Below are 15,306 nucleotides of genomic sequence, written 5' to 3'. Positions count from 1 at the left end.
TTCCCCTCCAACTCATGACCCATCCATCCCACCTCAATCTGTAGCTCTTTTTGACCATTTTGAACCCATCACTCTATCTTCTGTAGAGCAGGTCACGTGCAGCTTGAAACCTTATGGCTCCCCCTTTGATGTGGTCCCCCCTCGACTACTACAGGAGGTTTTTCCAACTCTAGGTCCGTCCATTCTTACTATAGTAAACAGTAGTTTATCCACTGGCATGGTGCCAAAATCCTTTAAACATGCTGCTGTCCAGCCTCTCCTGAAAAAAACAAATCTTGACCCCTCAGTCGTTTCCAACTACCGGCCTGTCTCCAAACTCCCATTTGTTTCTAAAGTACTGGAGAAAATAGTCGAGTCCCAGTTGAAATGCTTCTTGGAGGATCATGCCATCTTAAAGCTTTTCCAATCTGGCTTTAAACCTCCCCACAGCACTGAAACTGCCCTGCTGAAGGTCTTTAACAACATCTTCAGATTCACAGATACCGGTGATTCTGTGCTGCTTGTCCTGTTGGACCTCACAGCCGCCTTTGACACCATCGACCATGAGATCCTCATTACTAGGTTGGAGCAGTGGGTGGGCGTCACAGGATCAGTCCTCAATTGGTTCAGATCTTACCTCGCTGACAGATCCTTTTGTGTCTCCATCAAGGATTTTAGTTCTGCAGAGGCAGAGCTTAAATGGGGGGTTTTGCAGGGGTCTATCCTGGGTCCCCTCCTATTCTCTTTATACCTGCTGTCACTTGGTTCTATTTTCCAGAAACACAACATGCCCTTCCACTTCTGTGCTGATGACTGTCAAATTTACTTCCCCCTAAGACACAATGGTACATGCTCTATTCAGCCGCTGCTCAACTGCCTGGCTGACATCAGGGACTGGATGGCTTTAAACTTCTTGAGTTTCAATGAAAAGAAGTCTGAAGTCATGTTGTTCCCTCCCAACGACACGATCACAAACCACTGCTTCGACCTTTCCGCTCTAACCCTGTCAGAAAAACAAAGAGTCACTAATCTGGGCGTGATAATGGACCCTTCCCTGAAGCTTAACAATCATGTAAACATGATTGTAAAATCATGCTTCTTCCAGCTTAGGCGGCTGTCTAAACTGAAGCCCATATTGTCCAAAAATAAACTGGAGACAGTAATACGTGCATTCATTACATCTAGGCTTGATTACTGCAATTCACTCCTGTTTGGTATCAGTCAGACCTCCATTGCACGACTACAACAGGTCCAGAATGCAGCAGCCCGATTTTTAACCAGTACAGGCAAAAGAGAGCACATTACACCAGTTTTGGCCTCACTGCACTGGTTACCGGTTCACTTTCGAATCCAGTTCAAAATACTCATGTATGTCTACAAATCACTGAACAGTGTCGCCCCCCCCCCCCCCCCCAATCTCTCTGATCTGCTACAACCATATGTCCCACCACGTTCCCTGAGGTCAGCGGACCAGTTGCTCCTCACAGTTCCAGGAACTCGTCTTAAGCGCAGAGGTGACAGGGCCTTCTCTGTAGCAGGACCAAGACTCTGGAACGAGTTACCTCTGTTTGTCAGACAGACCCCCTCCCTCTCGGTTTTCAAGTCCCGTTTAAAAACTTGCTACTTTTCAGTAGCTTTCAACACCAGATGATCTGTGTTTTGATCCTGTACGCTCCACACTGGGTTGTCGTCATTATCTGCATTGTTTTTATGTCTATATTCTGATTTACCTCATTTTGTATTTTGCTTGGTGTGTTACCTGTTGTTTTGTCTGTACAACACTTTGGTTGGCCTAGTCGCTGTTTTAAGTGCTTTATAAATAAAGTGGTATGGTGTGGTATGGTAAAGGCAGCATACGGTTGAAGCCGAGATGGCAGGTCAGTTTGGATGAGTGGACCCATTCCAGAACCTGTTTCTTAGAAGAAGCATCATGAACAAACAATCTATTGGGGGGTCCAGTACCAGGGTCGGGATCCGTTTGTTGAGCTTCCTTGATAACCTTTATGAGGTCCCAGGTGATCATACCGACCATGCACGCTGATGGCAGGATATTCACATCCGCCTTGTCACATCCGCCTTGGAAAGTTCTGAGGAGGAGAACTGACGAGACAAGGCAGCAGGTTTGACATTACAAAAGCCTGCTTAAGTGTCCCTGGGCAAGACACTGAACCCCTTGTTGCCTCTTATGTGTGTCCCATCAGTGTATGAATGTGATAAAGCTCTGATTAGTCTCATTAGAATTATTTGTTCAATTATCTTTGTAGAGATCTAGTATAGAGCTGTATGAATGAATGGGTAAATGAGGCACAGATTGTTGTAAAGAGCTTTGAGTATCTCGATAAGATAGAAAGGCGCTGTATAATTACAGTCCATTTACCATTTACATGCAGGTTGACAAAACTGACTAAAATGATTTTGTTTTGTTTTTTGTCACTTGCTTGACACAGTCTAATTTAATGTTGGGGAGGCTGCATGATGCCAGGTCATTTTCTGTTGTGAGTCTATCACTAAATCAGAAAACAGTAAAAAGCCCCCCGACTTCACTGTTGGTGGTTATTAAAATGTTCACTGGGTAAAGTCAATATTATTTAAACATGCAGTTCAGTGTCACCATTGCTTAGTACAACGGCATGTTTTATTACAAATAAAACGAAAAAAAAAGTTAAAATAAAAGAAGCACACCCCTAAAGTCATTCCAACAATTTTCAGTCAGGTCATCTGGACAGTTTCTTTTGAATCCGTCCAGAGCACCTGACTTTATTTAGTTGATGTCTCTAAAATAATTATTCAATCAAGTGTTTACATGTGTAGGTAAACGCAGATGTTTAACAACCCGTTAAAATTCACCAGAATGCAGGAAATGACATACTTTATTCAAAATGTTCTGGGGGAGGACACCCCCCCCCCACACACACACACATTATAAATACTTCTGATGCCAATGGGCACAAAAGAGGCACATGGCCAAGCAGTGGGACACAGGCCCTTGAAAGTCTTGTCAGGCCAAAACATTTTTAAGAAATGAGTTTTTACTGTTAGCAAAATGTTCTGCTGTGTTTGACTTGCTGCTGTTGTTGTTTGTTTATTGTTTATTGTTTATTTTTTAGTTGACAAAGTCTTTTCTGGTCTGGTCTTGACCCTTCAGCCTGCTCAAATTACAGACCAATCTCAAAACTCCCCTTTCTGTCCAGAATCCTGGAAAAAGTAGTTTTTACTCAGTTAAATCAGTTTTTAACTGAGAACAAAATCTTTGAGGTCTTTCAGTCTGGTTTCAAGCAGCTCCACAGCACCGAAACAGCTTTGGTTAGGGTTTGTAATGACATTTTAACAGCAAATGATTCTGGCCATTTTGTGGCTCTTGTACTCCTCGATCTTACTGCCGCTTTCGATACTGTTGACCACAGTATCCTCATCTCTCGGCTTGAACACTGGGTTGGGATTACAGGTGCTGCATTAGACTGGTTCCGCTCATACCTCTCTGACAGGAGTTTTTGTGTGAAGGTGGGTAAAAATCTATCCACTTCAATGCCTCTTTCCTGCGGTGTCTCGCAGGGCTCGATTCTCGGACCCCTTCTATTTTCACTCTATCTGCTTCTGCTGGGGTCGATCCTAAGAAAACATGGTATTCCATTCCATTGCTACGCCGATGACTGTCAGATCTACCTGCCACTGAAACCAGCCAGTGCTTGTTCCATCCACCCTCTCCTCAAATGTCTGGACGACGTTAAGACATGGATGGCTTCAAATTTTCTAACTTTTAACGACCAGAAGACTGAAGTCATTGTCTTTATCCCTAGCTCAGCTGCCGCCTCTTATCCTGTGAACCTGGACTCCCTTCAGCCTTATCTGAAGCACTCTGTTAAAAACCTTGGAGTGGTTTTTGACTCGAATTTTAAGTTCAACAAACAGATCAGTTCAGTTCTGCAGAGAAGCTTCTTCCAACTGCGGCAGGTAGCTAAGCTCAAGCCAGTGCTGTCTAGACCCGACCTTGAGACACTAGTCCATGCATTCATCACAACCCGCCTGGACTATTGTAATTCACTGTATGCTGGGGTCAGCCAGGCCTCTATCTCACGGCTACAGCTCGTCCAGAATGCTGCAGCTCGGCTCTTAACCGGTACACCGAGGTATGAGCACATCACACCAGTTCTGTCCTTCCTACACTGGCTTCCTGTGAGAACTAGGATTGATTTCAAAATTCTCCTCCTGACCTATAAGTGCCTAAATGGCCTCGCACCCATCTACCTCTCTGAGCTACTGGAACCATATGTTCCCTCTCGGGCTCTGAGATCATCCGATCAGCTGCTTTTGGTTGTTCCAAAAACACGACTGAAGCTCCGAGGAGATCGGGCGTTTTCAGTCATGGGTCCCAAACTGTGGAACAACCTACCCCCCAACATTAGGCATGCCACCTCCCTTCCTGTGTTCAAATCCCTGCTAAAAACATATCTGTTCTCTCTGGCGTTTCATACTGTGTGAGTTGATTTAGTATATCTTGTTCCATGTCTTCATTTTAATGCTGTGGTTTTAATTTTTTAAGGTATATTCTTACTGCTTTTTATTTCTCAGTGTTACCCTTAGTGTTAAGCACTTTGATAACAGTCTATCTGTTTTAAATTGTGCTCTATAAATAAATATGACTTGACTTGACTTTTCTATGTATGTCCTCATTCAATTAGGATATGTTAGTAAATGTCTTTTACCTGAAGCATGTTGTCTCTTTTCCCCGAATTTTCTTCTTGGGATTATACCAGAATGCTTAATTTACATGTTAAAAATCACAAAATCTTTTTTTTTTTTTTTTTTCACCTTTTTCATCCCTTCTGGATTTGCAGGTATGAAGTTCTGAGGAATATAGAAATGATGGTGATCTGTACCGTGACACGTGTAAAATTTAAAAATATTTAAATGTTCCTAACGTTCCTTGCATGATATTGGTGACTGAAACAGATTTAACAGTTCCCAGTTACATCAGACAAGCACACAGGCTGAAGTAGTGGAGGAAGGACAGAAAAGTGGAAAGGCACTGCAGGAGGTGCTGCATCTTGCACAAGTGAGCATGGTGAGGCAGAAGAGAGGGAAGGAGAGAGAGTGAAGAAACAAGTCAGCACAGAGAATCTGTCTGGGACCCAAACTGGACTGGAATAACCAAGTTCTGCCCTTGGCTGTCCCACACCAATCAAGGTGAGAATTGAGCATTACAATTAAATGCAAGTGAAATTATACAGAGAGACTGAGGAAACCTGATCAGTGATACTACATTATGTGTTTCAGATATAGACCAGCAGCATGATCATGAAACTGGCATCCTAAAATTATGAATGGGGACAGCTTTACCCATGCTTGAACCAGCTCGCAGCCATTGCATCAACAGTGCCCAGATCATCTGTGAACTGTGAGAGATGTTTCTCTACAATGAACAGGGTGAGACACTTGGTTCATAGTAAACAGTAAGTCAGTCAAAAATGGTTTGGTTTCTCTCATTACCTAAACTTTTAATTGTTTTCATGTGTAGGTGAATACAGACCTGAGGAACAGGCTGCAGGGGACCATGTGGCAGCAACATGCTACTCAGCATCAATGGGCCCCTCAGACTCGGGTCCCATACAACAGGGTGTTAGAGCTCTTTTTCAAGAAACCTAGAAGGATAAGATGCTCTCAGCCAGGCTGCACACTGTGCCATTAGAGTATTAAAACTGTAATTTCACTTGTACAGTGTGAATATGTTGAATAAACATTGTTAAAAAAAACATTCAGTTTGAAATGGTCATAATTAAAATGATGATGTTTCTCTCTACAGTCGTATTACCAGCGTCGTGTTCAACAAAACTGGTTATCAATCGGTGGCCTGTGGACCGCTTTAAGTTTGTTGGAGGGTTTTTTTGTGACCAGTAGGGTCACACATTACAAAGCTACAAATATCTAATGATTTTAATATTATTTATATTTTTACAATTTAAAACAAACAAACAAAAAACAAATTCTTATAAAGAAGGAAAAAATAAATTAATTGTATTTGTTTTTACCAATTTTTTTTATTTAAACAAACTATGAACTATGCAAACCTATGTGATTTTTTTTTAATTGTGGAAAAAAATAAAGTATAGAAATAAAGTATGAATTTAAAGTGAGTATTTTACTCCTTGTATTAGTTCTAGTAGTAATGGCATATTTGCAAAAGAAATTACCAAAAAACTGAAAAAAGAAAACAGCTAAAACCAGCTTTATCTTTTGTTCGTATAACAAACAATAAAATTCAGTTTTATGTTAGTTTTGGTCAGAATCAGAATAAACTTTATTATCATTGCACCGAGATACAACGAGAACATGTACATGCAGTCGTCCGGAAGATGGACGGAGTGCACGAAGCTGCTGCACTGAGCGCAGCCTCTCTTATCCTTTATCAGAATAATAATCTTAGATAGGAAAAGGGGGAGAAACATGAGGGTAGATAGTGGTATTACCAAAAGATCTTTCACATCTTGTCTATCAGGACATGATTTGACACATCAAAAAAACTCTACCAGCAATTAAAACATGATTACATATTCATTTGACATCGAGGTGTTGAGATTAGTCTATGAGCGCTTTTCAGATCAGCCACAGTTTCTGAAGATGTTGTTTCAGCCAGAAGTTCTGATAAGCTTGCAAAGAAAGTTCTCGAGGGGCTGCGATAGATGAAGCTTTTGTCCTTGGTTACCCAATGACCCAGGAGAAATTTGATAGTCGGCCCGTTCCGAGGCCATCGGGAGTCAGATTCAGATAAGCTTTGATTGCTGATTTTCTTCAGGCAGACAGATTTTTTTCTTCAGCCTTGAGTCCATCTGGGCGTTTTGGTTCCAAAATTGCCTAACTGTGGGATTCCATTCCACTGATCCATGCTATGAGTCTCCTTCAAGGTCGAACCCACCACACTGACGAGTCCCAGAAGCCGCAGGTGGCCTGCGATTCTCATAAATCGTTTCCACCTTACGGTTTAGCTCATAAACCAGTTGATTTAGAGTTCCTACAGCACGGACCAAACCTTCACACTGACTAGGAAGTTTTGCCATGGCCGAAACTGCTGCTGATGTCTTCTTCAAAAGTCGATAAAACAGAGCCCCGCCGATGCCAAAAAGCAGAGTCCCTGCTATCATAATTCCAAAGGTCAAAGATTGAAAGAGCCACTCCAGAAAGACCAAAGAGCCTCATGTGACCCCGGAGCCACAGGTTACAGGCCCTTGATGTAGGTGTTTGAAAGGTTCCTTTTGAAAATAGGCTTGCCATGTCAAAATCCAAGATGGCCACCATATATACATATATAAACCGGCCACACCTATCATTTAAGGTAACTATGCTTTCTAGTTTTTATATTGCTTTAAAATATAGTTTGCTCAAAAGATTGTGGTGGCCGAAGATTAATCTATGGTGGCCACCATTGGCTACCCTCTGGCTCTGCCTTGCACCTGGTTGTGGATTACCAGGATCCACCACTCTGTGCCGCCTCGCACAAGAAAAAAAAACCTCTCTTCTCGAAAAAGTAACTCCTAGCCACTAAAAAATCTCACACCAAAAACATTGTTTACTTGCATTCCCTGTTAAATATCAGTCCAGAAAAACACTCATTTTGAAAACTAAATGGACTAAATGGACTGTACTTATATAGCGCCTTTCTATCTTATTTCAAGATACTCAAAGCTCTTTAGAACAATCTGTGCCTCATTTTTAAGTTTTAAGATGGCGCCCGTGTACATGGCTTGCAATCCACCTCTGCTGATGGTGTTCAGATTATTTTTGTTTTTTGTATTCCTCATCAATGACATCAGCTCTCTGCTGGTGTATGACAGACAACAACTTTTGGATCTTCGTCTTTCTGCCACGGAAGTCGCTTATTTTGACAATTATCAGCGTACCTCTGGACCCCCCCCTCCTCCCCCCTTGCTGGCAGACGTGCCAGCTTACCTTCACTGCGCTCCTCGCCTCCCTGCCCGGAGATCTTGCTTCAGATGTCGGGGAAAACGTGCTGGTCAGCTGGTGAAGCTGAAAGCTCTGCGCGCTGCATCTTCCTCTCCAGCTAGCGGTCATGGTTTCCATCTCTCCAGCTTCCCGTGTGCCCGGACCGGGTGGCCAGCGGGGGTGTCAGCCGATGCGCTGCTCAGACCGACCTGGAGGGGCTGTTATTGAAAACCTGCGGCCATTAGCGCGCGCTAACTCCACCGCTGCTGGCTCCACCGTTGCTGGCTCCACCGCTGCTGGCTCCACTTTGGACAGTATCTGGATGTGTTTGGTCAACGCATGATCTGTTACCAACAAAACTTTTATCCACTGGGATTACTTTCAAGAGCACAATTTGGACTTTCTGTGCATCACAGAGACTTTGATGTCTCCGGGTGAGTCCAGCGCCTTGACAGAATTACTGCCACCGAACTGTCTGTGTTTTAACGCACCGCGGCCATCAGGCCGGCGCGGTGGTGGATTATTAACAATATTCAAATCAACTTTTGACTGTAAACAACTGCCCATCCCAGTTTCCCGTGCCAGCTTTGAGCTGAGCGTCTTTGAACTCGGACATTCACCTCCGACGTTATTTGCACTTGTCTACAGCCCACCTCGATCTAAGGATTTCATAAATGAGTTTTCTGACTTCTTGGCTGAAATCACACCAAAATATGAGCATGTTTTCATTATTGGGGACTTTAATTTGCACGTGTGCTGTCCTGAGAAGCCCTTGATTAAGGACTTTTTAGATCTATTGGACTCATTTAATCTAACGCAGCATGTAAACGGTCCCACCCAAGAGTGTGGACATACACTGGGCCTTGTTTTAACTCATGATATGACTGTTAATAATCTTGTTATTGGTGATAATGTTTTCTCAGACCACATGCCAGTCCAGTTTGAGTTCACCCTCCCCCATCTAACTCCTAAGTCGTGCATTCCTGCACGTAGCATAACTCTGAAATGATCATTCAGCCCCCAGTGTTTCTCACCACCACTGAAGAGCTGACATCCCAGTTCAACTCTGTCTGCTTAAAGACTCTGGATTATGTTGCGCCTGTTAAATCCAAAAAATCAAAACTCAGAGCAGATCCTTGGCTGAGTGACGTCACCAAGGCCGTTGGGCGGAGCACAAATGGAGGAAAGACAGACTGCAGGTCTCTTTTGAAATACTTAAAGAGAGTTGGCGCTGTTATCAGAAAGCAGTGAAAGCTGCTAAATCCAAATACTTCTCTGATATAATTAACTCAAACTCTCACAACCCACGTGTCGTCTTTTCCACCCTAAACTCTGTTCTCCACCACACTGAACCATCTCCTCTGGAAGCCTCAACTGAACTGTGCGACAACTTCTTACATTTCTTTTTGGGAAAAATTGCGACCACCAGGGCTCTCATTTCCCCTCCAACTCATGACCCATCCATCCCACCTCAATCTGTAGCTCCTTTTGACCATTTTGAACCCATCACTCTATCTTCTCTAGAGCAGGTCACGTGCAGCTTGAAACCTTCTGGCTCCCCCTTTGATGTGGTCCCCCCTCGACTACTACAGGAGGTTTTTCCTACTCTAGGTCCGTCCATTCTTGCTATAGTAAACAGTAGTTTATCCACTGGCGTGGTGCCAAAATCCTTTAAACACGCTGCCATCCAGCCTCTCCTGAAAAAACCAAACCTTGACCCATCAGTCGTTTCCAACTACCGGCCTGTCTCCAAACTCCCATTTGTTTCTAAAGTACTGGAGAAAATAATCGAGTCCCAGTCCCATCGACCATTTATCTACATTTACATCCATCCATCCATTTTTTTTTTTAACAAATAGGATGGCTAAAAGGAAAAGGTAACAAAACAAAAAACAGCTAGATTCCAAGACAAATGTAGAAAACTAAAAACAGGAACATGTCTGCATTGGACCCTGCCATGTGTCCAACAGATTCTTAAAGACACTTAGAGAGGTCAAGGTCGAGAGCTTCAAATCTTTTTGTAAGATGTTCCAGGAAACAGGAGCGGAGTAGGAGAAGGCCCTTTGGCCTAGTTCAGTCCTCATTGAGGGAACACTGCAGGTAATAATGTCCTGATAGCGCACTCCGTAGCTGCACTCACGCAGAGACATGTAGGAGGAGATGTATGAAGGCAACAGACCAAGAAGTGATTTAAAGATGAAAATATACCAGTGAGAGAGTCTGCGTGAAGTTAATGATGTCCAGTTAACCAGTGAATACAGTGTGCAGTGGTGGGTACGATAATCACAGCCAGTTATGAATCTTAGTGCACCATAATAGACAGCATCCAACATCTGCAGGGTTCTTGTAGGAGCGTTCATGTAAATAATATCACCATAATCAATGGAGGGAAGGAAAGTCACAGATACAAGGCGTTTTCTAGCATTCAGGGTTAGACAGGATCTGTTTCTGAAAAAGAAACCCAGTTTAACTTTCAGTTTCTTTATCAAGTTTTCCACATGGAGCTTAAAAGAGAGATGTGAGTCGACCAAGAAACCCAAATATTTATAGGAATCAACAAATTCAATGGGGACACCATTTGAGGATAAAATCAGAGGAAGAACTGCTGGGACCAACTTCCTATTTGAAAAAAGCATCCCTTTGGTTTTGTCGGCATTTAGGACAAGTTTGAGGCGAAACAAATCAGTCTGGATGATGTTGAATGCAGATTTCAAAAGCTGGAAAGCCTTAGCAACAGTTTTAGCTCGACAATAAACAACTGTGTCGTCAGCATAGAAATGTATGGATGCATTAGGGATGTTTTTACCTACATTATGTATGTAGATTGTAAAGAGGGTGGGTCCTAAGACTGAGCCTTGTGGTACACCATTGTTGACTGTTAAATAACTGGAGGAAGTACCATTATGTTGAACACATTGCTTCCGGTCTGAGAGATAGTTAGAGAACCAACCAATGGTGTGTTCTGAGAAACCAGTTTCTGAGAGTTTATGACACAAGATGTTATGATCCACAGTATCAAAATCTTTAGACAGGTCTAAGAAAAGTGCAGCACAATAATCTTTAGCATCCAGTGCTTCAACAACGTCATTAAGAACCTTTAGTGAAGCAGTGGTTGTGCTGTGTTGTTTCCTGAAACCAGATTGATGTGGAGGTAAGATGTTAAATGAGTCCAGGTAATTTTTGATTTGAGAGTTTATCAGTTTTTCTAGAACCTTGGCTAAAATGCAGAGTTTAGAGATTAGTCCATAGTTGTTCAGTGAGGTGGGGTCACCTCCCTTCAGCAAAGGAAGAACAAAGGCTGTTTTCAAGTGTCTGGATGGAGTTTTGGTTTATGGAAAGATTGAAGATGTGGGTCACAGGGACTGTGATGATATGAGCGGCCAGCCTTAAGAAATAAGGTGGAAGTTCATCTGGACCTGCAGATTTTTTAGGATCAAGATCTTTTAACAGTTTATTGACCTCACTGACTGAGAATGGAGAAAAAGAGAAGCTGTGATTAACTGAGGATTGACTTGTAGGAGGGATTTGATTTGTAGAAGTTTGGTTATTAAGTGAAGTGGCTGATTTTTTGTTAGTAACTGTGTCAAATAAAGAACCAGAAGCAACAAAATGTTTGTTGAGACAGTTCAGGATCTCGTGCTTATTTGACACAGGAACAGAGTTAACGAGAAGTTGTGATGGGAGGTCAGATGATTGGGGGGTGCCTGAGAGAGATTTGATGGTTCTCCAGAATCTGTTAGGGTCATTTAGATTTTTGGAGGTCTGAGATAAGAAATAGTTGTGTTTTGCTGCTTTGACAGCAGTTGTGCATTTATTCCTCATCTGTCGAAAACTCAACCAATCAGTGTCTGAGTCAGATTTTCTCGCTGCAGCCCAAAGATGATCTCTCCTGTGCAGGAGGTCAGCTAGCTCTGGAGTAAACCAGGGGCTGTCTCGTCCCTTTATTCTGAACTGACGAAAAGCAGCATGTATGTTCAGGAAATAAATGAAATTATTATCGAAATAGTTCCAAGCGGAGTTCACGTCATCAGTTAACAGTTAAATAAAGGTTGATTGATTACAAAAACATTATCACCTGCCTTTTTCGCTACTAATAACTGTATTTACTTGAATATGTTTGTGTACTGTGCTGCTTGTAAGTAATGCTTTATTTGTCCTCCTGTTTACTGCTCTTTCAGGAGGCAGCACTTCGTTGTAAAAAGGAGTTTTCTACATTGCCTGAAGAAGATGAAGAGCTACTCCAGGAAATGTTAGACTGGGCATTTGGAGGCTTTCAGCCATCTGGTCCAAGTGGACTCAAACCAATAAATGGTATGAGTATTTAATATCTTTTCTATGTAAAAGTAAAGGGTGATTCACTGCTTTCAACATTTTCACAAGCATGCAAACTGTATGCTGCAGTAGGGTCTCAAGGACTTGAATACACATTTCAAATTTAAATAAGTTGAAAAAAATTATTCAAGGATTCAAGGTTCTTTATTTGTCATTCACACCACATGTGGTACATGTGGTGGAACAAAATTGTGTACACAGAGCCCTACTTACATCCAAGAAATGTACAAACCGGATTCAAAAAAAGTTGGGACACTAAACAAATTGTGAATAAAAACTGAATGCAATGATGTGGAGATGGCAAATGTCAATATTTTATTTGTAATATAACATAGATGACAGATCAAAAGTTTAATCTGAGTAAATGTAACATTTTAAAAAGGAAAAATATGTTGATTCAAAATTTCACAGTGTCAACAAATCCCAAAAAAGTTGGAACAAGTAGCAAAAGTGACTGGAAAAAGGAAAGTGAGCATATAACGAACAGCTGGAAGACCAATTAACACTAATTAGGTCAATTGACAACATGATTGGGTATAAAAAGAGCTTCTCAGAGTGTCAGTGTCTCTCAGAAGCCAAGATGGTAAGAGGATCACCAATTCCACCATTGTTGTGCAGAAAGATAGTGCAGCAATACCAGAATGGTGTTACCCAGCGTAAAATAGCAAAGACTTTTAAGTTATCATCATCAACCATGCATAACATCATCAAAAGATTCAGAGAATCTGGAACAATTGCTGTGCGTAAGGGTCAAGGCTGTAAAAAAATGACACATTTTGCAGTCAGTTTTCAATTAAAAATACTAATCATGTGTGTGATACTTTTTAGATGTCTTTCAAGAAAACACCAGACCAAAGGTGAAGAAGAAACTCTTCAGGAAAGCCTCTGACCCCTCCAGCCTTGTGAAAAGCAATGCAAACATCTGCTCTGAGATGAAGGATGTGGTGGTCTCTCTGGACAGACTGTCATGCAAGTCTATAGATGTGTCTTCCCACCACAAAACTCTTATGGAAGACTGGAATAATTTTGTAGAACAAACCTCCAAATCACTGAAAGAGGAAGGATACCATGAGAGATTCAATCAAGGAAAGAGAGAAAGTGGGGAGAGAAAAGTGGAGTTGGTTAGAGAATGGGTGAACATGAAAAGTGGGTGGGGAAGAAAAAGGGGTAAAGAAAGTTTCAAAGGAGGGAGGAGCACGAAGAAGACATACAGTTGGATCCATGGATCAGATAACGACATGTCACCAAACTTTGAGCCGTCCAAGAAGAGGAACTACACCAAAGTTAACAACAAAGTCAACAATGCGAGCATCGTGTACATTCAGCCTGACCAGAAACTCAGAGGTAGGACACACAGTTCAATCACTTGTCATTTTGGTATCAGTAGCAGACGCTCAGTTGCCTGCATGTATGTCTGTTTTCAAGCTGCACCCTCATTTGAAAGGAAAAAAATTCAGGCCCCCCTCCTTAAAACTAAAACAGAGTAACTTGAGTTTTAATGTGATTTTTAAAAAGCCTCAATATTAACATATTTCTTATAAATGGTCCCTGAGTAACCCGTTCTAAATAAAACCAAACATAAGAGTCAGAGTCAGAGATTATTGTCGTTCCACCACATGTGGTACATGTGGTGGAACAACATTATGTACACAGGGTCCCAGTTACATCCAACAATAAAATGAAAAAGAAAAACAATAATAACATCTAAGATATGAACTAAGAAAAACATAAACTAAATATACACTTAATTAATTAATTAATTTAATTAATTAATTTAATTAATTAATTTAATTTAATTATTTCTATAGCACTTTACACAACCATGGTGATGGTGACCAAAGTGCTTAACAAAAAACAATACTTAAAATGACAATAAGTTAAAAGCAAGAAAACACAACATAATAGCACAAATAAAACCAGAAATGTCACCACATATTTACGTACTAAAAGCTTGTTGGAATAAAAAAGTCTTAAGCTTCGATTTAAAAGGGCCAAGTTCAGTAATCTGACGCAGATCAAGTGGGAGCTTATTCCAGAGTCGAGGTGCGGCCGCAGAAAAGGCACCGTCACCCCAGAGTTCATATTTAGTCCTTGGAACAGAGAGCAGGAGCTGTCTGACCTCAGAGATCTGGAGCGGGCGGGGAAACTTAGCATCTCAGTTATATAAGGAGGAGCAAGGCCATTCAGAGCTTCAAAAACAAATAATAAAAGTTTAAAATCTATTCTAAAGTGGACAGGGAGCTAATGTAGTGAGAATAAAACAGGTGTGATGTGGTCCCATCTAGGAGTGTTGGTTAAAAGGCGCGCTGCTGCATTTAGCACTTAGCACTAATAGTATAAAAATATGTCGAACAGCAGCACAAACATGAGCATGAGTCTGTGTGAGCAGATGAGCACGCATGAACACATCAACATGAAACAGATCAGCAACAACATGAAACAGATCAGCAGCAATATTAAACAGATCAGCAGCAATGTTAGGTTTAAACAATTGAACTCGGATACAATAGAGATTTTTCTTTGCAAAGGGAAGAATAGCCAGAGACGTCCTTTCTCCAACTCTCTTCGACTTGCTCATTCCCCTATGCCTTTTTATTCAAGTCAAACAATACCATACCATACCATTTTATTTATAGAGCACTTAAAACAGCTACAAGGCCAACCAAAGTGATGTACAGACAGAACAACAGGTAACACACAAAGCAAAATACAAAATGAGGTAAATCAGAATATAGACATAAAAACGATGCAGATAATGACGACTAACCAGTGTGGAGCATACAGGATCAAAACACAGATCATCTGGTGTTGAAAGCCACCGAATAGCAGTGAGTTTTTAAACGGGACTTGAAAACCGAGAGGGAGGGGGCCTGTCTGACAAGCAAAGGTAACTCGTTCCAGAGTCTTGGTCCTGCTACAGAGAAGGCCCTGTCACCTCTGCGCTTAAGACGAGTTCTTGGAACTGTGAGGAGCAACTGGTCCGCTGACCTGAGGGAACGTGGTGGGACATACAGTTGTAGCAGATCAGAGAGATTGGGGGGGGGGGGGGGGGGGGGGGGG

At 41.8% G+C, this 15,306-nt stretch overlaps 1 protein-coding gene across 1 annotated transcript in view; it reads left to right on the top strand.

The window, feature by feature from the left end:
- The window catches only part of LOC119416586 (DNA (cytosine-5)-methyltransferase 3B-like), a 261,265-nt gene that overhangs the window by 101,179 nt on the left and 144,780 nt on the right, over positions 1–15,306 (top strand). Inside the window, exons 7-8 of the mRNA XM_037683776.1 lie at positions 12,093–12,225; positions 13,075–13,590. Of these exons, the coding sequence (XP_037539704.1) occupies positions 12,093–12,225; positions 13,075–13,590 (649 nt within the window). The remainder of the gene's footprint in view (positions 1–12,092; positions 12,226–13,074; positions 13,591–15,306) is intronic.

Source organism: Nematolebias whitei, chromosome 11, assembly GCF_014905685.2.
Source record: "Nematolebias whitei isolate Nwh7 chromosome 11, NemWhi1, whole genome shotgun sequence".
NCBI classification, from domain to species: Eukaryota; Metazoa; Chordata; class Actinopteri; order Cyprinodontiformes; family Rivulidae; genus Nematolebias; species Nematolebias whitei.
Note: the sequence above shows the minus strand (reverse complement) of the source record. Positions and strands in the feature narration are given on the sequence as shown.